At 41.5% G+C, this 24,565-nt stretch overlaps 1 protein-coding gene across 2 annotated transcripts in view; it reads right to left on the bottom strand.

Annotated features, from left to right (window-relative positions):
- Window positions 1-19,222, bottom strand: part of SMYD2 (SET and MYND domain containing 2) — a 55,242-nt gene extending 36,020 nt beyond the window's left edge. Inside the window, exons 1-2 of one of the 2 annotated variants that reach the window (XM_061625216.1) lie at window positions 18,832-19,222; window positions 10,530-10,593 (exon numbers count right to left, since the gene is read on the bottom strand). In XM_061625216.1, the coding sequence (XP_061481200.1) occupies window positions 10,530-10,593; window positions 18,832-19,013 (246 nt within the window). In that variant the 5' untranslated portion in view covers window positions 19,014-19,222. Of the gene's footprint in view, window positions 1-10,529; window positions 10,594-18,168; window positions 18,276-18,831 lie in introns of those variants that run through there. The other variant, XM_061625217.1, reaches the window with a different exon arrangement.
- Between the last annotated feature and the right edge of the window lie 5,343 nt (window positions 19,223-24,565).

Consider the following 24,565-nt stretch of genomic DNA (forward strand, 5'->3'; position numbering starts at 1 on the left):
AAGCTTTCAAGACATCTTTAAAAAAAAAGGTTAAAAATATATTAAAAAGCACTTCCAACACAGACACAGACTGGGATAAGGTCTCAACTTAAAAGCCTTGTTGAAAGGTTAGGCTGAGAGACAGTGACTGGCCCAAAGTCACCTAAAGGGGCTTTCTAGCTGATTGGGGATTTGAACCCTGGTCTCCCAGGGTCCAACACTCTAGCAACTACACCATACTGGATCTCCACTGCACTTCAGGTGTACTGACCCAAGTGCAGGAAACTTGATATCTTAGGATCTTCCACTTTATGGAACTTAATTAGCATATGGAACTTAATTAGCACCCAACAGTTTTTGCACTTGACAGTCAAATTTCAAATATGGTCAGAGCTTAGGGTACCTTGTCTTGATTGGGTCCTTGCCCTTATTTTGCTTCCCAAGACCATCCTCTCTTTCCTGTAGCATGGAATCCTGCCACACATTCTTAATCTAACACATGGATAGGGAACCTTCCCCCCCCCAGTTCAGATGCTACTGAACAAACATAAGAAGAACTTGTTGGATCAGGGCAGTGGCCCATCTAGTCCAGCATCCTGTTCTCAGTGACCAACCAGATGCCCATGGGAAGCCAGCAAGAAGGACCTGTGTGCAACAGCATTCTCTCGAGGCTTCCAGCAACTGGTTTTCAGAAGCATACTACCTCTGACTATGGTGGTACAGCACAGTCATTATGACTAGTAGCTATTGATAGACTTATCCTCTGCGAATTTGTCTAATCTTCTTTAAAGCCATCCAAAGTGGTGGCCATCACTGCTGTTGAGAGAGTGAATTCCATAGTGTAACTATGTGCTGTGTGAATAAGTACTTTTGTCTGTCCTGAATCTTCTAACATTCAGTTTCAGTGAATGTCCATGAGTTTTAGTGTTATGAAGGTGAAAAACTTTTCTCTATACCACGCATAATTTTAGTTGCAAATTCTATCATGTTGCCTCTGACTTGCATTTTCTCTAAATGAAAAAGCCCCAAATACTGCAACCTTTCCTCATAGGAGAGTCGCTCCTTTCCATTGATCATTCCGGTTGACTTTTTCTGAACTTTTTCCAACTCTACAATATCTTTTTAGAGGTGAAATGACCAGAACTACACACAGTATTCCAACTGCAGCTGCACCATACATTTATAAAATGCCATTATGATATTGGCAGATTTATTTTCAAACCCTTTCCTAATGATCCCTAGCATGGAATTGCCTTTTTCCCAAGTCAACTTCATCGAGCTATCCACTGCGATCCCAAGGTTTTGTTCCTGGTCAGTCACTGCCAGTTCAGACCCCATGAACATAGATGTGAAATTAAGATTTTTTGCTCCAATATGCATAGCTTTACACTTGTTTACATTGAATTGCACTTGCCATTTTACTGCCCATTCATTCAGTTTAGAGAGGTCCCTTTGGAGCTCTTTGCAATCCTTTTTTGTTTGAACAACCCTGAACAATTTAGTATCATCAGCAAACTTGACTACCTCACTGCTCACCCTCAACTGTAGGTCATTTTAAAAGCACAGGTCCCAAAACTGATCCTTGGGGGACTCCACTTTCTATAGTCTTCTATTGGGAGAACTGTCCATTTATTCCTACTCCCTGCTCCTTAACAAATTCCTTATCCACAGGAGAACCTTTCCTCTCATTCCATGACTGCTAAGCTTAGTCTTTAGTGAGGTACCTTGTCGAAAGGTTTTGAACGTCTAAGTACACTATGTCTATTGGACCACTTCTATCTGTATGCTTGTTGACACCCTCAAAGAATTCTAATAGGTTAGAATTAGGTTCTAATAGGACTTTCCTTTGCAGAAGCCATGCTGGTTCTTCTTCAGCAATGCTTGTTCTTCTATATGCTTGTTTAATTTATATTTAATAAAACTTTACACCAGTTTTCCTGGTATAGACATTACCCTAACCAGCGTGTAATTTCCACGATGCCCCCTGGATCCCTTTTTAAAGATTGGTATTACATTGGCCACCTTCCAGTCTTCAGATATGGAAGTGAATCTGAAGGAGAAGCTGCATATTTTTGTTAGAAGATCAGCAATTTCACATTTGAATTCTCTGAGAATTCTCGGTGGATGCCATCCAGACCCAGCAATTTGTCAGTTTTTATTTTGTCCATTAATCCTAGAACTTCATCTCTTGTCACCACTATTTGTCTCAGTTCCTCAAGAGTCCCTTCCTGCAAATGTTAGTTCAGGTTCAGGGATCTGCCCTATATCCTCTACTGTAAAGACAAATGCAAAAAAATCATTTAGCTTCTCTGCAATCTCCATATCCTGCTTTAGTACACCTTTGACTCCCTTATCATCCAAGGGTCCAATCGCCTCCCTAGACAGACTCCTGCTCTGAATGTATTTAAAGAATTGTTTGTTGTTGGCTTTTATGTTCTTAGCAATGTGCTCCTCAAATTCTTTTTTAGCATCCCTTATTATCTTCTTGCATCTCTTTTGCCAGAATGTGTTCCTTTTTATTTTCCTCATTCAGACAAGACTTTCATTTTTTGAAGGATGCTTTCTTGCCTCTAATAGCTTCTTTGACTCTGCTCCAAGGCCGGTTCTAAAGGGTGGCCAGGTGGGGCACTAGCCCAAGGGCCTTTGGAGCTATAGGGTAACAGGGGGCCCCTCAGCAGCCCCTCTGGTCCCCTTCTGCAATCCGTGGCGATCCACGGGCCCCCCACGCTCCCTACTTACCTGTCTCCTGCCTTTTAGCATTGCTCTGAAGTACTGAAGCCCCTGCCGCCATCTTAGTTGATGGCAGAGATGCATGCGCATAGCATGCATGCATGCCATCAACAAAGATGGCGGCGGAGGCTTCATCCCCTTAGGGAAACTGCAGCCGCCATCTTGGTTAATGGCAATAGTAAAAGACAGGAGACAGGTAGGTGGGGGGGGCATGCGAACGCGAACACGCACACATGCCGGGGCCCAAGGCAAGCTGATGCCCCAGGGCCCCAGCATGCCTGGAGCTGGCCCTGCTCTGCTCATTAACCATGCTGGCGCCCTCTTGGCCCTGGTGGTACCTTTCCTGATCTGCAGTATACACTCTAGTTGAGCTTCTTTTATTGTGCTTTTGATAGGTATAACTGAATGGTGGGATGACTCCCAAGACTGTAATACAGCAGTTGAAGGATATAACTTGTTCAAAAAGAACAGAAGGACTAGAAAGGGAGGCGGAGTCGTATTATATGTTAAAAATGTATGTCCCTGCACAGAAATACAGGAGAATGAGCTTGGTGGCCCCACCAAGAGTATCTGGATTAAAATTAATGGGGCCAGGAATAAAAGCACATGGTGGTTGGAGTCTACTGCTGACCACCCAATCAAGGAGAAGTTGCGGATGAAACTTTTGAAAAGTAAATCGCCAATGTTTCGAGGAGGCATGATATAGTAATAATGGGGAAGTTCAATTACGCCGATATCTGTTGGGAGACAAATTCCACCATACACGGCCCCTCCAAGAAATTTCTGACTTGTGTTGGAGATAATTTTTACAGAAAGTGGAGGAAGGAACAAAAATGATCAGCTATCCTTGACTTGATTCTAACCAACAGAGGTGACTTGGTGGATGAAGTGGCAGTTACAGGAACTCTAGTTCCTGATTTTAAAAGAGGCAAAAACTGGAAGTAGCCATATGCACACCCTGGACTTCAGGAAAGCCAATTTTAATAAACTCAGAACAATGATAAGCAAGGTTCCAGGCAAGCAACCCTAATGAGAAAAGGAGTCCAACATGGGTGGGAGTTTCTAAAAAACGAAATTCTAAAGGCACAATTGCATACAATTCTAACAAGGAAAAAAGGGTGAAAACAGCAGAAGAAGCCAATGTGGCTTCACAAAAAGCTTAGAGATGACCTGAAATCAAAAAACAAAAAAAGGATTCATATAGGAAGTGGAAGTAAGGCCAGGCCACAAAGCAAGAATACACCCAGCAAGAATATAGCACAGAATTGCAGGGATTGTGTCAGGAAGGCTAAAGCTGAGAATGAGCTGAGGTTAGCAGGGGATGTTAAAAGCAACAAAAAAGCTTTCTTCAGGTACATGCATAGTAAAAGACAAGAGAAAAGAAATGGTGGTACAGCTACTCGCTGAGGATGGCAAAATGATAACAGATGACAATGAAAAGGCAGAAATGCTTAATTCCTACTTTGTATATGACTCTCCCGGCAAACATGAAGATGAAGGGGCAGGATTGCAGCTTGAGACTGATAGACAAATGAATAAGGAATACCTAATTACTTTGAATGAGTTCAAATCTCCGATGAACTGCATCCTAGAGTATTGAAGGAACTGGCTGAAGAACTCTTGGGACCACTATCTATTATCTTTGTGAAATCATGGAGGATGGGTGAAGTGCTAGATGACTGGAGGACAATAATGTTGTCCCTATCTTCAAAAAGGGCGAAAAGGAGGAACCTGGGAACTACAGACTAGTCACCCTGATAACAATCACTGGGAAAATTCTGGAGCAGATTATAAAGTGGTCAATCAGTATGCACCTTGAAAACAATGCAGTGATTACTGCATTGAACAAATCCTGCCAGAAGAACAAATCCTGCCAGACTAATCTTATCTCATTTTTTGACTGGGTAACCTTCCTGATAGATTGTGGAAATGCTGTGGACATAATATATTTCAAATTCAGCAAAGCTTTTGATTAGTAACCACAACTATCAGGTGGTTCCACAGTTGGCTACAGAATTGTACTCAAAGAGCGCTTATCAAAGAGTTCCTTCTCAAACTGGGGTGAGGTAACGAGTGGGGTATTGTAAGGCTTGGTTCTGGGCCCAGTGTTCTTCAACATTTTTATTAATGACTTGGATGAGGAGGTGCAGGTAATGATTATCAATTGCAGATGATACAAAATTGGGAGGGATAGCTAATACCCTGGAGGACAGAAACAAAATTCAAAGGGCTCTCAATAGGCTGGAGCATTTAGCTGAATGAAATTTAACAGGCATAAGTGCAACATTCTACACTAGGAAAAAGAAACCAAGTGCACAGGTATACGATGGGGGATACTTGGCTCTGCAATATGCATGAGAGAAGGATCTTGGAATTGTTGTTGATCACAAGCTGAATATGAGCCAACAGTGTGAAGTGGCTGCAAAAAAGGCAAATGCAGGGAATGCTTATCAAATTTGCAGATGATACAAAATTGGGAGGGAGAGCTAATATCCTGGGGGACACAAACAAAATTCAAAGTGATCTAGATAGGCTGGAGCATTGGGTTGAAAACAGAATGAAATTTAACAGGGATAAGTGCACAGTTATACACCTAGGAAAAAGGAACCAAATGCACAATTTTAAGATGGGAAGATACCTGGCTCAGCAATACTACGTGTGAGAAGGATCTTGGAATTGTGTTGATCACAAGCTGAGTATGAGCCAACAGTGAGATGTGGCTACAATAAAGACAAATGCTATTTTAGGCTGTATTAACTGAAGTATAGTTTCCAAATCATGTGAAGTACTAGCTCCCCTCTATTTGGCACAGGTTAGGCCTCATCTTGAGTACTGTGTCCAATTCTCGACACCACACTTTAAGAAAGATGTAGACAAACTGGAACAGGTACAGAGGAAGGCAACAAGGATGATCAGGGGACTGGAAACAAAGCCCTATGAGGAGAGACTGAAAGAACTGGGTACGTTTAGCCTTGAGAAGAGAAGACTGAGGGGAGATATGATAGCACTCTTCAACTACTTGATTAAATTTTTATCATTTCCATGACTTGAAGAAAACCAAACCAAAAAGTGTTCCCTTCCGTGGAGGTCTGAAAGAGAAACATTTGCCATACAACACAGTCCTACAAGTTTTGTATCAAGGTACCATTGTCCTCCTCAACTGCAAGACAATGAGCCACTAAAAAAACAACAAATGTATTTGAAGAAGGCAAGGATGAAAATGTGATACAGATTGTCGGTGCAGCACGTAGAGTCAGCAGAGACTAGATTCTAAAGAGCATAATGCTTGAAGGTAACTTTGAAAAAGAATTGGAAAATGGAAATGGACTGCCTTCAAGTTGATCCTGACTTACGGCTACCCTATGAATAGGGTTTTCATGGTAAGTGGTATTCAGAGGGGGTTTACCATTGCCTCCCTCTGAGACTAATCCTCCCAAGCTGGATAGGGCCTGCTCAGCTTGCCACAGCTGCACAAGCCAGCCCCTTCCTTGTCCGCAACTGCCAGCTGAGGGCCAACTGGGCTCTTTGAGACTATGCAGCTTGCCCACGGCTGCACAGGTGGCAGGGCACGTAACCCCTGAGCCACTCACTGTGGGGGTGATCTTTAGCTGGCCCTTAACACCCAGGAGACACGAGCGGGGATTTGAACTCACAGACTCTGGACTCCCAGCCAGGCTTTCCTCCCCACTGTGCTATACCAGCACTTTGAAAAAGAATTAGGTGCCGGCAATGTTCTTATAGTGCTTTGGAAGGATCCCCAAAATACTGAAGAGAAGTATTCTACCAAGCAAGGAGCAAAAACCCGTAAGCATTTCATACAGAATGATGAAGAAATATAGGATCAATACTGGTACATTCAAAACATAAAGATCAAGATTCTTGAAGTCCTATTGAATAATGCATTGCATCTCACATCGTGACTTGAAGGAAGGGCTTTAAGAAATCATTATATAATTGAACGTCGTAAGTCTTGAATATAAATCTCAACTTTTCTGCAACTTTTAAATGTCCAGAGAGCCTGATAGAAGAGTCTTCATTCTTGGAAGACTGCTTTGTTAGAACAGCCTTACAGGCACTCAAGGACTCACCTTGAGCAGCTAAATAACAAGCTGACACAGGCACATAGGACTAAAACAGAGCCGTCTATAACTCAGGGTTGGGAATCATACTGCATTCTACATGTTGCTGGACTACAACTCTCATCATCTCTGACCATTGGACATTTGGCTGGAGCTAATTGGAGTCAGAGTCCACCATGTCAGGACAGCCACAGATTCCCAACACTTATGTTGTTGCTATTATTTATGATGGTGGTGGTCAGGATCCAAAGAGCTACTTTATTTATTAGGAAATTTATGACCCACCTTTCCCTTAAAACAATGCTCAAGATTTATTTTTTTAAAACAATCAAACCAACAACATAAAGACAGCAAAACATATAGAAAACAGAAGCCAGAGACCAATGAAAACTACAGCAGGAATAAAAATTACATAGTGCCAAAAGCATATATGAAGAGGGTGGCCTTGTAAGACGCCTAAAAAATTCTAATGATGGTGTCAAATGGAATTGCCTTTAGACATGTATTTGCCTTTTACTCACCCCCACCCCTCGAACAACAAACTCTCAATGCTATGTCACAACCCCCTCAGTTTCAAAAAAGGTTTGCTGGTGAGATGGTGGTGGCTGGCTTTGTTGTTTTTAAAATTCAAATACAAAAGAAAGCCATTTTCATGCAAAGACCTCTTTTTTAAAGCATAACAGGAATTTATTGTAAAAAAGTTTTAAAAGAAGCAGAACAAAAAAAATACAAATGCATATTGTATAAATTATACAAGGAATAAGTTGCACATTTCTATAGAGCCAGACTCCAAAATATCTAGGAGGAATAAGAATTTATGGAGAGGAATTTGGAGGCAACATCTAAGAGCAGGTATTTGTGGTGCACACAAATGCATATGCCAATACAAACAGACCCAGAGGCACAAGACATGATCCATGGTGTAGACGTGATCCAAGACGTGTAATCCATGGTTCAGTTGTTGCTACCAACATTGTTAAAAAGAATGGTAAATCCAGCATGCCTATGTTTGGGTGTGGCTATGACCCTCCCCCTCTCTTTCTAGAACCAGCTATTAGAGTATGCTCAGTAAGTACCCTTCAGGGTGAGCTGGCTTCTCTGAGAAGATTCCAGCAGTCCAGCCTAGCTCAAGAAGAAGAAGCTGCTCCAGAGAGGATGGGAAGGCCAACAAATTCTATATTATTCACATGCCTGCTTTGATTGTTTTCAGGTAAGTTTTGGGACCAAATCACTAGTCAGGGGTAAAAGATTATTTGTGGATTACACATACAGTTGACACCTTATAGCAGAAGGAAGGAACCTTTTTTTTCTGTTGAGGACTGCATTCCCTCAGGGGTAATTGTCAGGGGCCGCATGCTGGTGGTGGGTAGGGCTGGAGGCAGTGATAGGTGGATTCATCCCTTTTCTCTCTTGCTCCCCCCTCTTTTTCTTCCTCTTTCTCAAAGGACTGTCAGGAGAGGGACAAATCACTCTTTCTAGCAGTCTCAACTGATTGCTTGCAAAGGGCTTTTCCTTCCCTCACTCCATCCATTTCGCCAGGGATGAGGTACATTTTTCAACCCAAGGGCAACCTTCCCTTGTGGGCAACCTTCTGGGGACTGCATGCCAGGGCTGGGCAGGGCCCAAGACAAAAAGCATGTGCAGCAATGGATGTGACTCTTATCTTTGTACATTAGGCTATGTTCCAGCCACATAAAATTCAGAGGTTTCTACATACACATCCAGGCAAGCAAGACTCATTAACACAGATCAAGTACATATTTAAGCCAGGCAAAAGCACTTGATGAGGACACAGATTGAGCAGTATGGCCCAGGGAAAGGGTGTGGCCTGAAGGGCCGCATTTGGCCCCTGGGTCTGAGGTTACCCATCCCTGCATATCAACTTCCCCTCCCCCATTTCATACACACACTTTTTCTTCTCCTGGGGTTCCTCCAGTTCTCTTAAAAGCAATGGAATCTGGGACAGCTCCTTGAAAGTTTGGACTAAAAAATGGAGCGGATCCACCGCCCCGCTGAAACCTCAGCCACTAGTCTCCACTGCTTAAAAGGAATTGTTCTTTGAGTCACCTAGCGAAATTGATTGGCAGCATATTCAGGACACACACACATGAAATTAGACTCAGAGCTGCATAAAATTAAGCCAATGCCACAGACTGCCAAGGAAACTCGTTACAAACTCATTCAGTCTATATGGGACTAGAAGATTCTGATCAAGAGACTGGTACAATCAGTCACAATGCATATTTCTGTATTCAAAGCAAGGGGCAGGTTAGCTGCCCATGTCAGTTGCCCGAGCCAGCTCAAAATGAAGGCAGGTCCAAATACATGTGTGTCAACAGTGGAAGACACAGCAGCAAAATAATAAAAAATAGTTGCATGAATTAGTCAAGGGGTTGAAAATCTCAAGCCCAAGGGTCAAATGTGGCCCTCCAAGCCTCTCTTATCTGGCCCTCGGAATTCTGCCCTAGCCACTCACCCTCCTGAGTCCATATCCTCTCTCCCTGGGCTACACCCCACACCAGTCTCACTTTATATCTTTTGAGTGGTTTTCCTTGGCTGGAACATGTCCTTGAACTCTGATAAAGATTCTTGCTTGCCTAGATGTAGGATGGGGCAGGTTTGCATAGTACAGGTGTGGGGAACCTCTGGGACTCCAGTTGTTATTCAACTACAACTCCCATCAGCCTCAGCCAGAATAACCAACGGCCAGGGATGACGTGAGTTGTAGTTCGGCAACACCTGGATGGCCAAAGGTTACCCACACCTTGTGAAGAAAGTAGCTTATAGTAGAAAAATAACATTTGCATTCATTGCTCTGGCTGCCTTTGACCCTGGTGTTGCCCACCACTGGCATGTGGCCGCCAGAAGGTTGCCCAGGCAAGAATGTCTCCCTCATTCTGGAAAAAAATGTTTCCCACCCCAGAATTAGCTCAAAGACAGTCTGGGGAACAAGGACTAAAACACAGACACACCCTTTTGATGTAGCAAAGGCAACTCTTAGATTTTATTAATGAGAGTAGGTGGGAAAGTGCTAAAGTAGCTAGAAAAACCACAAAACAAGGTTAGAAGCCTGTGCGTTTGTGCATTAAAGCTTTACAAGCAACTGTGAATTCATCAGAATAGGTTTTTTGTAGCTTCCTTTGCCCCTGTAATGAACCTATATGACTAACCAAGTGAAAGCACAGTTGGCGTCAGAACACACTATTATCATTACTATTAGCAGTGATAGTACATTTGCAAACAGATTCTTTCCCTTCCCCACAAAAGCTAAATCCAGCCTTTATTTCTGATTGCTCAGCTAGGCACTAGCTTCCTCACCAGCCTATTGAAATAATCTTAAACCATCTGGTATATTTAAAGAAGGCAGAAGCTTCTGAAGCAATTAGGGCCATGTAGCAGTCTCCTAATCTAATGGTTCAGCGGTACTATGACCCAGCACAGCTGATCCTCAGTGACTCATTACGGCAATTTCCAAATTCCTAGAATTATTCAGGCAATGACTACAATCCTGCAGTGGCACCAACCCTGAACAGCACTCCCCTGCTGCCCATGCAGTCACTCTCAACATTCCATTAGAATCCCTGAGCCTGATGGGTTATTGTTTTATAGAATCTTCACAAATCCTCATATTTACCTGCTGTAAACTGCCCTGGACATTCTTAAATTGAAGGGAAAGTACACAAATGTTAGGAATAAGTATCAGTTACACCTTTTTTCCCTTACACTTGTTGCAATACTCACCTGGCATTCTACGTTGCAGTAAAAAGCTTGCTTACATCTTCCACACCTCGACAATCCTTCTTTCCTTAAAAGGAGACAATACACACAACTGTCATGCCTTCCCAGTGATAATAAACAACACAAATATGATAACTGTTAGCACTGCAGCATGCAATGGCTGACCTGGTCCATGAACTAGGGACCGGCGATATTGTCAAAGTGGGTCTCATAGTTATTCTATAAGTGACGGCGGTGATGATTATCCTGTAGGCCAGGGTGAGGAACCTTTTTTAGCCTATGGGCCACATTCCTTTCTGGGCGACCTTCCAGGGAACACATCATGCTCCCAGTAGGCAAGGGCCAGACACACACACCTCTCTATCCTCTATCCAGACAAGCAAGAGGCTATAAGAGGTTGTCCAACCAGGCAAAAATACTCAAGGAAGGTGAGTTGGTTCCAAGGCCTTTAGGCCCTCATTGATTTCCAGCTGCTTTCTAAGAACTGCCTTTTTTCTCCCCATGTAATGGAAGCATCTCCAAACTACAGCCATGATGTCATGATAACTTCCAGAATGTCTTCCCTCAGGTAATTTGTGAGGCAGAGACAGTAATTGCTTTTATATGCCACTTAGAACCATCTATGTACACCCAAGCTTTCCTGGATGCTGATTCTTAATTTTTAATTCCCTGTTTTGAACACTGCTCAGATTTATTTGGGATATATACCTTTGCTTTATCTCATTTTTATATTTAGTTTTTAGGAAGTTCTACTGAATATTACTGTACAAGGGGATCTCCCCTCACCACACTTTCATCAGATCTGCTCCAGCGAACAGGGGCAATCCCTAGAAGTGATGGAGGGCATAGGGGGAGGAGAGGGGAAGAATGTTCTGTGGTGCAAAGAGAAATCTTTGAACTGATGGAACATTCACTTTAGCGCTACACTGAATTAAACCCTTAAGCCCTAAACCACCTGAGGCTAGGTTACCTGAAGGATTGCCTCATCTCACACTTACTAAACGGATCCTAAGATCCTCAGCAATCCCTCTCAGTATGCCTCTGCTAAATGAGGTACAGTGTGGGGCTACCACAGAAAGGGCCTTTTTGGTGGTGGTATTCCAACTGTGAAATTCCCTTCCTAAAGAGACTAGTCTGGCACCTACATTATGGTATTTCTGGTGCCAGATGACAACTGTTGTTTTCCCAGGTATTTTAAGATCATTTAAAGGCCTACAGTGGTTTTAGCATTGCTGTACTAATGTATATTTTGCTATTGCTGGTTTATTTATTTAGTTTTGTAATACAGCATGTCATGACAGATGCTCTATAGGTCACATAGGGTCGCCATAAGTCGTAATCGGCTTGAAGGCACATAACAACAACAAACTATAGCTTGATTATTCTTTTTTTAAATAGGGTTCTTGAAACTTATTTTTTATTTTTAACTTTTATGGCAATATACAAATAATGTGAAATTATGAACAGCAGGCATCTCAACCACACTGAATAGCTGAACTGTGATCACTACAAATGGTGGAGTATTCACTAGTACAATATACCAAAGCTCTGCTAAAAAGAACTCAATTTATGTTGACTTCTAAATATACAAAATAGTTGTATGCATCAGCCTTTATTTCTCTTTTTGAGCAAGTCTTTATCAAGCTATCATATAAAAAGGAAGTTATTCCTGGAGTGCACAGTATCATTTTAATTGTATTCTGCACACTGCAATGGACTGAATCTAGTAGGCACAATGATGTAATTTGTCTAACAGATTCAATAAAGTACATTGCTTTTATTTGTCAAGAAGCTTAAAGGCTTCCTTTTCTATTGGAACATGCATATATAAAAAACTATTGTAACACTCCCAGTCCCTGAAGCCCTAAATGCTGGAGAAAGTTATTTAACATGCTGAGTTTTCTGCAGCCAAGAAACTCAATGTATAGCCCTCTTTTTGAGGATGGTTTTCTATACTGTACAATTGATAAATCATAAAGCAGTTGTTATAAATACCATCCCCCATTAGGACAGTTCTACACAGTGTCTACAGAAATAAGTTCTCAAGCTTAGTTGTAAAGCACACTGCATTGCATCAAACCTACTGTGCTATACTGCAATGCAACACATCACACCTGAGTGCAGTCATAGGGATTTCCCAATGGTCTTAGCCATACAACCTCCAAGACATCTTTACAAAACAATCCAACCTTTCTCTACAACCATCTCAGTTCTAAATTTAAGATACTGCTGGAAGATTACTGTCAGATTACTGTGGGTTGGACTATCATTATGGGCTACCTTAAAAGCAGTATCTGATCATAGTCTGGGATTTCACAAAAAGATATTAATAGCATGTCTTAATAATCCAGGGGATTCATCTATATGGCAGCTAGTTGTCAGAGTTGTCAGATGGTTTCTTGATGCAGCAATCACTCTAGAATGTTTTGAAAGCCATCAATGTTTAACAGGTACTTTTACTGTACTGCTTTTGGTGCCTGTTAAAAACTTTTTTTTGTTTAAGCAAGCCTACCCTTGACATGTAAATTTGGCATGTATTTTAATAGGTAATTTCATTTCATAATGCAAATTTTAAATATGCTGATTTTATACTGAATTTTTTAGGCTAACTTGCTTTTAACTTCTGATTTTATCAGTAATTTTAATGTATATTTTATGTGAACTGCTCAGATGTTTTAATGATTAAGCACAATATTACAGAAATTGTTAAATACATAAAGTTTGGAGAAAGCTAAAAAATGAAAGCATCTTGGGGAAGTGTGTAACTATCATTTTCTGGGGAGTACGTAACAATATTAAATAATTACAACAGAGTGACCAGGGAGAGAGATTCTGTATAAACAGCCAAGGAGAGTGGGCTAGGTGCACATGGAGAAAGGGCAGCTTGGGGACAGCAAGAGACTTGGGCCCCATCTGCACTATACATTAAAAGTAGTATCATACCTCATTAAACAATCATGGCTTCCAAAAAATCCTGGAAACTATAGATTGTTAAGGGTGCTGAAAGTTGTTAGGAGATCCCTATTCCTCTCTCAGAGCTACAATTCCCAGAGTTCCCTGGGAAGAGGGATTGACTGTTTAACCACTCTGGAAACTGTACCTCTTTGAAGGGATGCAAGCCATCAATCAAAACAGGAAGCTTCTAACTAATTATAGTTTCCCATTTTATCCAAACCGGGAAATTAGTGACCAGCTTCAGAATACGACAGGCCAGTAAACTAATGTCAAACCTTGGTTCAATATTCTAGCTTGTTCTGCACATGCTAAATTACATTGCTCTCTAGGGAATCCCAATTTTTTTCCAGATGCAAACTGATTTACATAGGGTTTGTTTTTTTCCAGAAACACCAGAGTGCTACAAACCATGATACAGGTTCTTACTGTGGCTAGCACAATGGTTATATTTACATGGTTTCATGTAAAACTGAAGTAACCCTAAATGTCTGAACCAGGTTGGGTCACAAACTCAGGTCTTTGGCCATTTTTCACACAGTTCTGTGTCCAATTTATTATGGTGTGTATGCAGTAAAAGTGATGTCAGAGTCATTCCTTAGTGCTGCAATTAGGAGCTAGCACTAAAGTTAAAGCTAACACTAATTTACTAGTGTTGAAAAAGTAAATTACTGGACAGTCTTTCAGGCATAATGCTAAGCCATAGTTTAGTGCTACAAGAATAAGCCTCAACAAACTTGGATTCACACACTACACCTCCACTTTTGGTGCAGCTGCAGGGAGACTAGAAACTTCCACTTCTAATTTAGTTTAACCACAGTCTGTCATGTCATCTAACTATGGTTAGTGAAAACAAGCCAACTTCAAACCACAGTTTACCAAACTAGTTTGTTTTCACTAGCCATAGTTAATATTAACCTTAGGTAAGGGTTTGGACAACACACTAAATGGAGGTTAATCTACAACAGAAGAAACAGTTTCCAATCTTTTCCTCACGGCTGCATCAGAGGAAGAAACTGGAGAGCACACAAGCCCAAGGCTCACTCCATGATTTATCATTACATCCAACATTGCCTCTGTAAGTGATAAGAAAGAACTATGAAATAGGCCATATGCAGATATAGTAGCTTACAATAATATTTATTTATGTAGCAGCATAAAGAGTTTATAGCTGAACATTCTATTTTCATATTGCCTTCACAGTTATTTTTCTATTTATAGCATCCCTGCAAAACTGTCATCTCAACAGCAGGACTTGCGTTATTTCCAATTTTGTACAGTACCCAGCACTTACGACTATTTTATAAATAAGATATAATATCACATCACTCTAGCCATGAGAATCCTATCAACATACTTTTAATGATACAGTATATCAGTTTATCTTCTGATACAGTTAACTCCCCTATAAGATGCATATTTACTGGGAGCAACATTTGGGCTACATCAAATATTGTTTCATCATTTAACCATTTCCCCAGATGGCAAAGATACCATATCCAGTATACAAAGAGCTTACTACTAAAGACAAAGTTATCAAACTTTTGACAAGTAGTATCAAACCTTTATTTACAGTTGATAGACCCATAGGAGAGGGTGATACAAAAGAAAGATAGTACATAATGATGAGCATATAATATAACTTTAGGAAGGCTGTTGTTAACAGAATTTGAAGATTAGTGCTGGGAGAGGCCCTTACGTTTCTGTTGGATTGCATAAATATATTTAGCAACTTGCATGGTGTTTTGTTTATCAGTACCAGATAGGAGGTATGCAACTGATGCTTCTGGAGACTTATGGGAAATTTTTAGCAGTAGATCTTTGAGATATTTGGATCGAAGTTGTGAATACAGGGGACAAGCAAAAAGACTATGGGAGAGAGTTTCTATATCTATAACAAGGGCATATGCGTTGTTCATATGAGATCCCCTTGAACCTCCCTTCGAGAATCGCTGAGTATAGAACATTGAATCTTGCTTTTGAAAACGCTTGTCGAAATTTGGGGATTGTGAGGTGATCTAAGTATATACTTAATTTTTCAGGGGGGAGATTCAAATTCAGATATAGTGGAGAACATCTTTTAGACGCTTGGGTAAATGTTATCTGATAATCGATGTCCTTGATTCTTGAGCGGATTATTGTTAATGCGTCTTTAGGAGGTTGAGATCTTAAATACTCTTTTGAGAGGCCTATATGGCGTAATTTCGATTCCAGTTTGGAATTCCATTTGGAATGGCAATTGTCATTCCAGAGTAGAGTTATTAGATTGGGCGTGGATTCGGATGAAATTCTAACCCAGTAGTTAACGGTTGTCAGCCAAGCCTGACATTCCATTGATAGAAAACCGCATTCCAATCTGAGAGCCGCCGAGGGCACGCATCTAGTAATGCGTAGTAAGAAGGGGACCAAATCAGTTTCATGTCACACCCAAACTTGAGAAATAAAGAGTAAAAAGAGGCAAACTTCCAGATTCATCCTGAATTTACTATTGTAATATAAAACAATAACATTCCATGACAAATATTAAAAACATTGTATCTAATTAACATAGTTTTGTCTATGCCAACAAAACCATAGGTCCAGATAATTCTACCTAGGAGCACATTAACACCTTACAAAAGTTTACAAAAATTTCTCACAAAACGACCTCATTCAGGGATCTCTTAAACACATTTTGGAAACAAAGCTTAAAAAAAACCCCAACAGATAAAAAGTAACTACATACAAAAGGGACCAGGTTCATAGTCCTCACGATTACACAGATATGTTTGAAAGTGTGTGAGTGAACAGTCACTGATGAAACCTGAGAAGCCAGAAATATGGCTAAATAAAATTAATTGTGCTTGGGGCTTAAGTGATTTCATCCATTCCATAGTTAGCAAAACAGAATACATTATGCAAAGTAACAAAAAAGCCAGAATTAGTGTGTTTTTTTAATTGTATAATTTATACAGACAGCAGAATCCAGCTTTTCTTGGCATAGAACTGAGAGTACCTGGGTGCTAAAGTTTGTTTTATTTTATTGTGAAGTTTACACACACCCCTGATCTTAACCATCAAAACTGAATAACAGAATCTCTAAACCTGACCTCTAAAAACTGGGCATTCTAAAACAACTCTAATATTACCCTTTACACTAAATGATTAGGGATCCTAAGGACACAGACAGCTGTTTCTAGATTATTATTATTATTGTTGTTGTTATTATTATTATTATTATTATTATAAAAGTGTCACTGATATAAGGACATTTCAGAATTACAGTGCCAAGATATGTTTGCAGGAGTGTCTCCATCACTCCAAAGCCCAAGGGACTCTGATGAAATTCTAAATATACTGAGGCCTCCACTGGCAAGTCCAATTAAAAATACACCTGTTTGAAACTATGTCTCAAAATGACATGATCCCATGACAGAGCAGTTCTGCTTGCTAAGATTACCACCTATCCTGTTATTTCTATAGATTCGCCATTTACAGAGTCCTCTTTGCCAGACTCAGGCTAACTTCAGATGTAATACAAAACCATGATTGGTGTGAACCATAGATAAGAACCCACAACATTATTTGGTCATCCAGACTTAAAAACAGGCAAACCATATACAGAGGTGTTTGTTTGCTATCATTTTCCTTCCTTACAGCACTCAGCTTCAGAAATTCCAAGTTCACTCCCATGTCCGTGGTGCAGCAGCCACTGGAGGAAAAGAAAGCCTCATTTCCTTAGTGCAACTTCCATTTGTTGAAGTCGTCCAATGGCCCTAACTGTGGTTTCCCAACCGTCTGTGAATTCAACCCAAACTGCAAACCACAGCACAGACTCTGGTTTCCCAACAAGCTTCTTACTGTGGTGTCAGACCCATGTATGTCAGCCCCAGAGAACATTTTGTAGGTACATGGGGTTCAAATGCAGCAACAAACCATGGTTTAACTAAACTATGCCTTTGTGTATTCTCCAAAACTAGCATCAGTTTTGCTATTCTTAACAACAAAAAGAAAACTTGCATAAAATTATATGCCAGTATATAAATCCCACTGGAGAAGAGGCAAAATTTTCTGCATAATTATTACGGTTTCTGGGGCTTACATATTCTTTCATGCCAGTGTAACAATGCAAATAAATGGAAAGTAATTGTGTTTTAAAGGACACATAACTATGCAGTTAGATATGCCTAAACTCCTTCATTTCTATGGGCTTAGGCCCAGCTAGGATCAGGCTGTTGATTGCATTAAGAAATTTTAATACAGATAACAGACCTGTTATTTGGTTTAAATGATTAAGTCCACTCACTGCCCCATAAACCTTTATTTATTCCCTTATTGGCCACAGATGCAGTGAACTTGTTTGTTTTTAGCCAGCTACTATTTTATCCCATTTTAATGTACGTCACCTAGAGTGGCTATCTGCCAGATAGGTGACACACAAATTAAATATTATTATTATTATTATTACTACAAACTACAAAAATTGGGATGTGTTTTATTTATTCTTCCCAAAGAAGAACTGAAGGAAAATGAGAGTTAAGCTTACTAAAAAGCTTACTAAATGAACTTGTGGCCTGTGTGCCAGTAACTACCAAGGCAACCACCAGGTAATAACCACCGCACCCTTATTCCTGCAGATTCTCCATCTAAGTCACCACTCCATTCAAAAGGGCCATTAACATTCACTATACAGAAGGACTGTACTGCTTACCAAGCAGTGTACTGGCTGAGCAAGAGACAAGGCAAAGGGGCGGCGGCAAAATATGGCTTTATTTTCAACCACAGCTTTATCCTGGACCCCATTTTAAGCCCAGGATTCAGCTGTTGAGCATCGATCCCTCTTTAACCTATTCCTTCTTTCTCCCCCCCCCTTTTAGAGTTGCCACATTCTCTCTCCCAACTAACAGAGCTGTTATGCCTTTAAATAGCTGAAGGTTACAGCTAGAATTTCAACAGGTAATAGGGATCTAGAGACAGGAAGAGATTCTCCACCTGTTGATTTTTTGTCTCTCATGCTGCTTGTTAAAGCTACAGTACTCATAATATCCCAGGGCGAGGGGCGGCTACCCTAACACACAGCACATTATCAAAGCTTGGGCAGGAGATTTTTTATGTGAGAGGGCCTAGGATCCAGATAGGCCCATTGAGCCCCGGCACCTCTTCCTTCCTCCCTCCCTCTCTCTCTCAACTCAGTAGCTACCCGGCACCCGGAAGGGCCTTTCGCAGAGAGAGACGCAAATTCTGTCGGTGCTAGGACCCACAGGGAATTCCCCGGCTCTGACGCCGCAAAGGCAAAGCCTGCCCCTCGCTTCTTTTGCCTCTCGCTCGGCCTGTGCCCGGGAGCCGGGAAGCACGCAGGCCGGGTGGGCAGTACCTGGCGAAGCAGCACTCGCAGTGGTTGCCTCTCTCGTTGACGGTCAGCACGGAGGTGAAGGCCGGGCAAGAGAAGAGCAGCTCCCCGACGGCGAAGCGCCGCAGTGCCCGCAGCCCCCTGCCTTTGCCTGGGCTTTGGAACCTCTCCAGCCCCTCCGACTCGGAACTGTTCTCCGAGCTCATGGCTCTTCTGGCGGAGCTGCTGGTGGTGGTGGTGCCGGCTTTGCAAAAGCCTCGTCGTGGCGGCGGCCTGTCCCGTTGCTATTAATGGAGCGCAGTCACCCGCAGCGTCCAGCCCCAGCCAGCTAGACCCCACGGCGCATACATGGGCATGGACAGCGGGAGCAGCCGCCGCCACCGCCGGCTCCCTGGGAAGAGCGCGCCGGGAGCCTGCTGGGTCCTAGAGCCAACGAGAACCGGGCCTCGAGCAGCACCCCGGTTAGACGTAGGAGGTTAGGGATGCCCCCCCCCTTCTGGATGAGCAGCAAAAATCATTTTTATTCACGCTTTAGTTTGATATTGAACACTTTAATACCGCTTTTTTTGTATTGTAATATGTTGTTTTAAAGGGGCTTAGCCGAAAGGCGGTATAAAAATATTTTAACAGTTAAAGTCATAATATAAAAAAATTAAAAGCGGCCAGGATAGCCTCCCTACCCCCAGCCTCTCTTGGACAGAAAAAGAAAGGCCTTTCTAGACTTTAATCAAAAATAAATTCGGTGGAGATAGCTCCTTTAAGAATAAAGCATTGGAGTTCAAGCCTGCCTGGGTTCTTCCAGACCACTTGTTTATTAAACATTCGTCCTGATTTGTTTTAAGGGACATTAAAAGATGTTGGCTATTTAATAAGCATTCATTCTGATTTGTTTGTGAGGCAGTTGTTGAGTCAAAACAAGTGTTATTGCAGCTTCTGCTGTACTTTCCTTTATGGATAAAAAAATATTTCTGGGAAGTGGGTTTGTTGTGCAAGACATCCCAAACAACTATAATTGTGTAACCTGGGTTTGTTGGCATGTGAATGAATGGCACCTGAAAGCACGGACACTCAGATGTTCTGATGTGCCCTCACACTGAGATGTAGTCCTAGTAATATTCTCAGGGGGATTAGAGGAATTTCCTAAAGTATGAGAGGACAAATCCCTACCCCCAGGGGCTTACAATATATGAGCTGTAGGTATTTGATGGCCAAGGAGGTCTAGATTCCACAGAGAGAAATAGCACTAACAGCTTGCTCCCATGTGGAGTTAAGTGCGCATTAGATCATTGATTTAATTTTTTTGTTTATACCCCACCTTTCCTCAAAGGAGCTCAAGGTGAACACATGGTTCTCCCTCTCTCCATATTATCCTCACAACAACCCTGAGAGGTAAGTTAGGCTGAGAGCTGGTGACTGACGCAAAGCCACCCAGTGAGCTTTGTGACTGAGAGAGAATTTGGACCCTGGTCTCCCAGGTCCTAGTCTGACATTCTAAGCACTACACCACCTTGTCTTTCGTTAATGACCTTTTAGGACAACTACAGAATCGGACTTCCCAGAGGTTTGTAGAGGCTGAAGGACCACACTTTTCTTTAAGGTGCATACCAGAAGTTCTTCACTTTAATAGCTGTTTCTATTTTGGAATATTCCAAAATCAAACTAGAATGTGGGAAATGTCTCACAACTTTCAATAAGTTTTGAGTAACAGTATTTGTAGACCGCTTTTCACCTCTGAGTGATCATAAAGCAGCTTCCAATATCACTCAGTAAAATAAACCATCAATCAAAGTGGTATATTTAAAAACAAACCATCAATCAAAATAATACAATATTTAAAACCATTTATAAAAATAAATGAAAAAGTAATTTTATATCACCATATCATAAAACAACAGGACTGTTTACAATGTTAAATCATAAAACGTAAAAAAATTAAAATACAGATAAACATTACAGTGACAAAAGTTCTTGTTTTGGAAAGTGTGGATTTAGTAGGTTCACCTTTAAATGGGAACTGAATTTAATTTCTGCCCCATCCCTAATCACAAATGCAAATTACAGTTTTAAAGGCTGCTACCTAATGCACCTGTGGAAGGCTTGGAGAGGCATGTAGCGTGTCCTTGTGACTAACAATTCAGCCAAAACTGTAGCACTGTGAACAGGGAGCTGAAAAATACAAAATGGCCAGCCACATACAGAGTACTTTGGCAGTTCTGTTCTGCAGCGCTCACTCACGCTGAGATAGTAAGGGCAAGACATTTAAAGGGGAAAAGGAGGGATCATGCTTGAAAGATTAAGAAACTTACGGTGCAATCCTCTGCCAAGTTAGATGCACGTAAATTTATGTAATTCACAGGCTCAAGGATGCCTAAGTGTATAGGGTTGGGCAGCAAGACTGCAATCTTATAGAAATCGGGGGGGAAAAAATCTCCATTAGGATTAGCAGTAGCTCTACTAGCAGCTGGTATGGTGGGGCAGAGCCACTCTCCCAACACTGGCTTCACTACAGCTTACCTGGATGGGGCTGAACAGTGGCAAGGTCAGGGGTCAGGGCCAGCTCCAGGCATGCGGGGGCCCTTGGGCATCAGCTTGCCCTGGCCCCCGGGTGGGTGGGTGTGTGCGCACACATACACGTGTGCGTGCGGGCCCCCGTGCTCCCCCCATGGCCCCCCTACCTATCTAGTCTTTACCATTGCCCTTAATGAAGATGGCGGCCACGGTTTCCCTAAGGGGAATGAAGCCTCCACTGCCATCTTTGTTGATGGCGCATGTGCGTGCAATGTGCGCACATCTCTGCCATCAGCTAAGATGGCAGCAGCGGCTTCAGTACCTTAGGGAAGCTGCGGCCGCCATCTTTATTAAGGGCAATGCTAAAAAGCTGGCTGACAGGTAAGTGGGGGGGGCGTGGATCATGGAAGGGGAGCAGAGGGCCCCTCAGGGGCTCCTGTAGCTCTGGGGCCCTCAGGCCAGTGCCCAACCTGGCTGCCCTTTATAGGTACACTGGCAAAGCAACTCAGCCCGAATCTCACTGCAAGGCAGGCAGCTTCCTATACTGCCTTGATTGAGGGGGGGGGAAGACAGCGGTCTCTTGCCTTGTCATCTGGGTTTGTAATGCTTTTTGCCCCCTCACACAAATTAGATTTGTCAAGCTGCATTAGCAGAGCAGTAGAACAATGCAACACCTTGTCCATACTAGAAGATATTGGATCATTTACTTTTCCATTAATGTTTATTATTTCCATTAATGTTATTAAGCCAACTTAAATACCACTAATGATAATACTCATGTTAAATTTCCCGAGCCATCAGTTTGATAAGCTATCAGTGAGCTTTAATTAACAGAGACAGAAATTTAAAATTGGGACCATGCTGTGGATAAGTAGGGCTAAGTATTATGCTCTCGCTAAAAATGCAAGAAGAACAAAGTGATTCCAAGCTACTACAGTTAGCTGCATTTACATACCATTGAAATGTTATATATTTGTCATAGATTTAATGTGTGTAACCTGCCTTGCTTGCTGCCCAGCAGGGTCCCCAAGGTTTCTTACTACACAAAACTATGAAAACAGTCTCATAAGAATCACAAAATCTACATATAATTCACTAATAGGCAAAAATCCTTGTAGTTTAAGAACGTACCTATAGCGAACAGATATTTCTATCAACCTTTAAAAAGCAGGGAAATTGGGCAGCTATAGTGAATGCACCAGGGGAGCAGGAGACCTGACCTCTGAGATACTGAATTGCCCTACAAATTTGTCAAAATGCACACAATTTGGGTTGGTCTTTCACAATCCAATCCACTTCCTGTGTAGCTTAGAAGAATTTGGTACTGTGCCTCTGAGCATGTGGTGAGTGGTGGCAACATCTGCTATCTCCAAAGATGGAGAATTACATTTTTGTATGTTGGTGTTCTTACTTTGCTTCTTTCCTGTTACTACTGTTTCTACAGAGAATCGAACCTAGAAAATTATATTTCTCTCATTATTCATCCTAGAAATCTGTGTCAAATTTATTTTTATTAATTTCAAAGCCTTTTTATTGGTCAATGTCATATGATGGTGAAGACAGCCTTTTGTGTTTCAAATTGGAGGTTATGTTCTATTTCTATTTTGGTTCATTAACAGTTGAATCTGAAACTGCAGTTTGATGTAAAATCAGACTGATTACAATATGTTGCTACTTAAGCAATGAATCTAGCTGTTGGAAAAAACAAACTTGGCCTGCCCAAGATGCATGTTTTCAGCCTGCTATGCTTAAACCACTTAAGGAAAGATGGGCATGGTCAATTAAAAACATAGAGCACATCTAGAAATTTGCTAGAATATATTTCACCTTCCACTGTTTTATCTTGTGCAAACTGAGACATTCCTCGTGTCCATTGGAGACTATTCTGCAGAACAGTCAGAGCCATTATTCCACAATTGTTTTTAGAGGGTTTTTTTAGTGTAAATTTTTCAAAGTGTTGCTGTACTTCACATACTGTATTCACAGAAACAGAAGCAAAAGAAAATGATTTACTATAGGAAACTAAAATTGCAAAGTAAACCAAACATATTTCAAGTGACTATCTGAATTATATCAACTGTCTTAATAATGTTGCTTCCTCCCTGCTAAAACAAGATCAGCACAGCACCTGCCTTGTTTCTGTTCTTTGGGCTGATTGCCCTCAGCCTGTCCCCATCTGCTTACTTTCATCCAGTCCAGGAGGTGACCCTGGGTGTCAGCTTCTTCCTTCTTAGTCTCAGGGTTGCCATCATAGAACTTAGCAGGGGAAAGGAGGATAGGGACAAAACCTAGAATTAGTTGGCTGTGCCACTCATTGGGTCTGGCTCACTTACTGCTTGGCTTCTCTGCCTTCCACCCCACCAGTCCCAATGGGCACCAGGCACCACTGTTTCTATGGGAACATCTGTTAGGAAAATCTCCCTCAGTATATTCTTATTCTTATTATTTATTGATTTATATACCACTTATATGCCTAAATGGTTTGAAAAATGGAAATGTACTGCCTTCACGGCGATCCTTGCTTATGGCGACCCTATGAATAGGATTTTCATGGTAAGCGGTATTCAGAGGGGGTTTACCATTGCCTCCCTCTGAGGCTGAGAGGCAGTGACTGACCCAAGGTCACCCAGTGAGCTTCATGGCTGTGTGGGGATTTGAACCCTGGTCTCCCAGGTCGTAGTCCAGCACCTTAACCTCTAAGTGGTTTACAGCATAAAATGAATTATAAAATGCATATATAATGAAAATGCTCAATTACAGCTCAGTCAGAACATCAACACATCCTAAATTAAAATATACAATAAAACAAACCATTTAAAAACATGTCAATTAAAGCCATTAAAAACAAACAATCCAGCCAGTTAATAAAACCAGAAGTTCAAGTGTAGGGAAATGCTTGCCTAAACAGGTGGGTCTTCAAGAGCCAAGTGGAATGCCAATGCTGGTAGAGCCTCTCATGTTTCAGCAAGGAGGGCATTCCAGAACACCAGTGAAAAAGCTTGCCTCCATATTACCACAAGCCAATAATCATCATTTGTATTTTTATATTCTGTTGTTCACTGCCCAGAGAGCTAATGCTAGTCGGGCGGTATATAAATCTAATAAAATAAATAAATAAATCAGGCTGTGGCAAAACTAACTGGGTTTAATTCACTGAACATAATGCCCTTACTAGGGATGGGTGAGAATTTTGATTCAGTTCGCATTTCAAGCAGAATTTATCAAATTTGCAATTTCCAAAACGATATGA

The sequence above is a fragment of the Rhineura floridana genome, chromosome 4, assembly GCF_030035675.1.
Source record: "Rhineura floridana isolate rRhiFlo1 chromosome 4, rRhiFlo1.hap2, whole genome shotgun sequence".
NCBI classification, from domain to species: domain Eukaryota; kingdom Metazoa; phylum Chordata; class Lepidosauria; order Squamata; family Rhineuridae; genus Rhineura; species Rhineura floridana.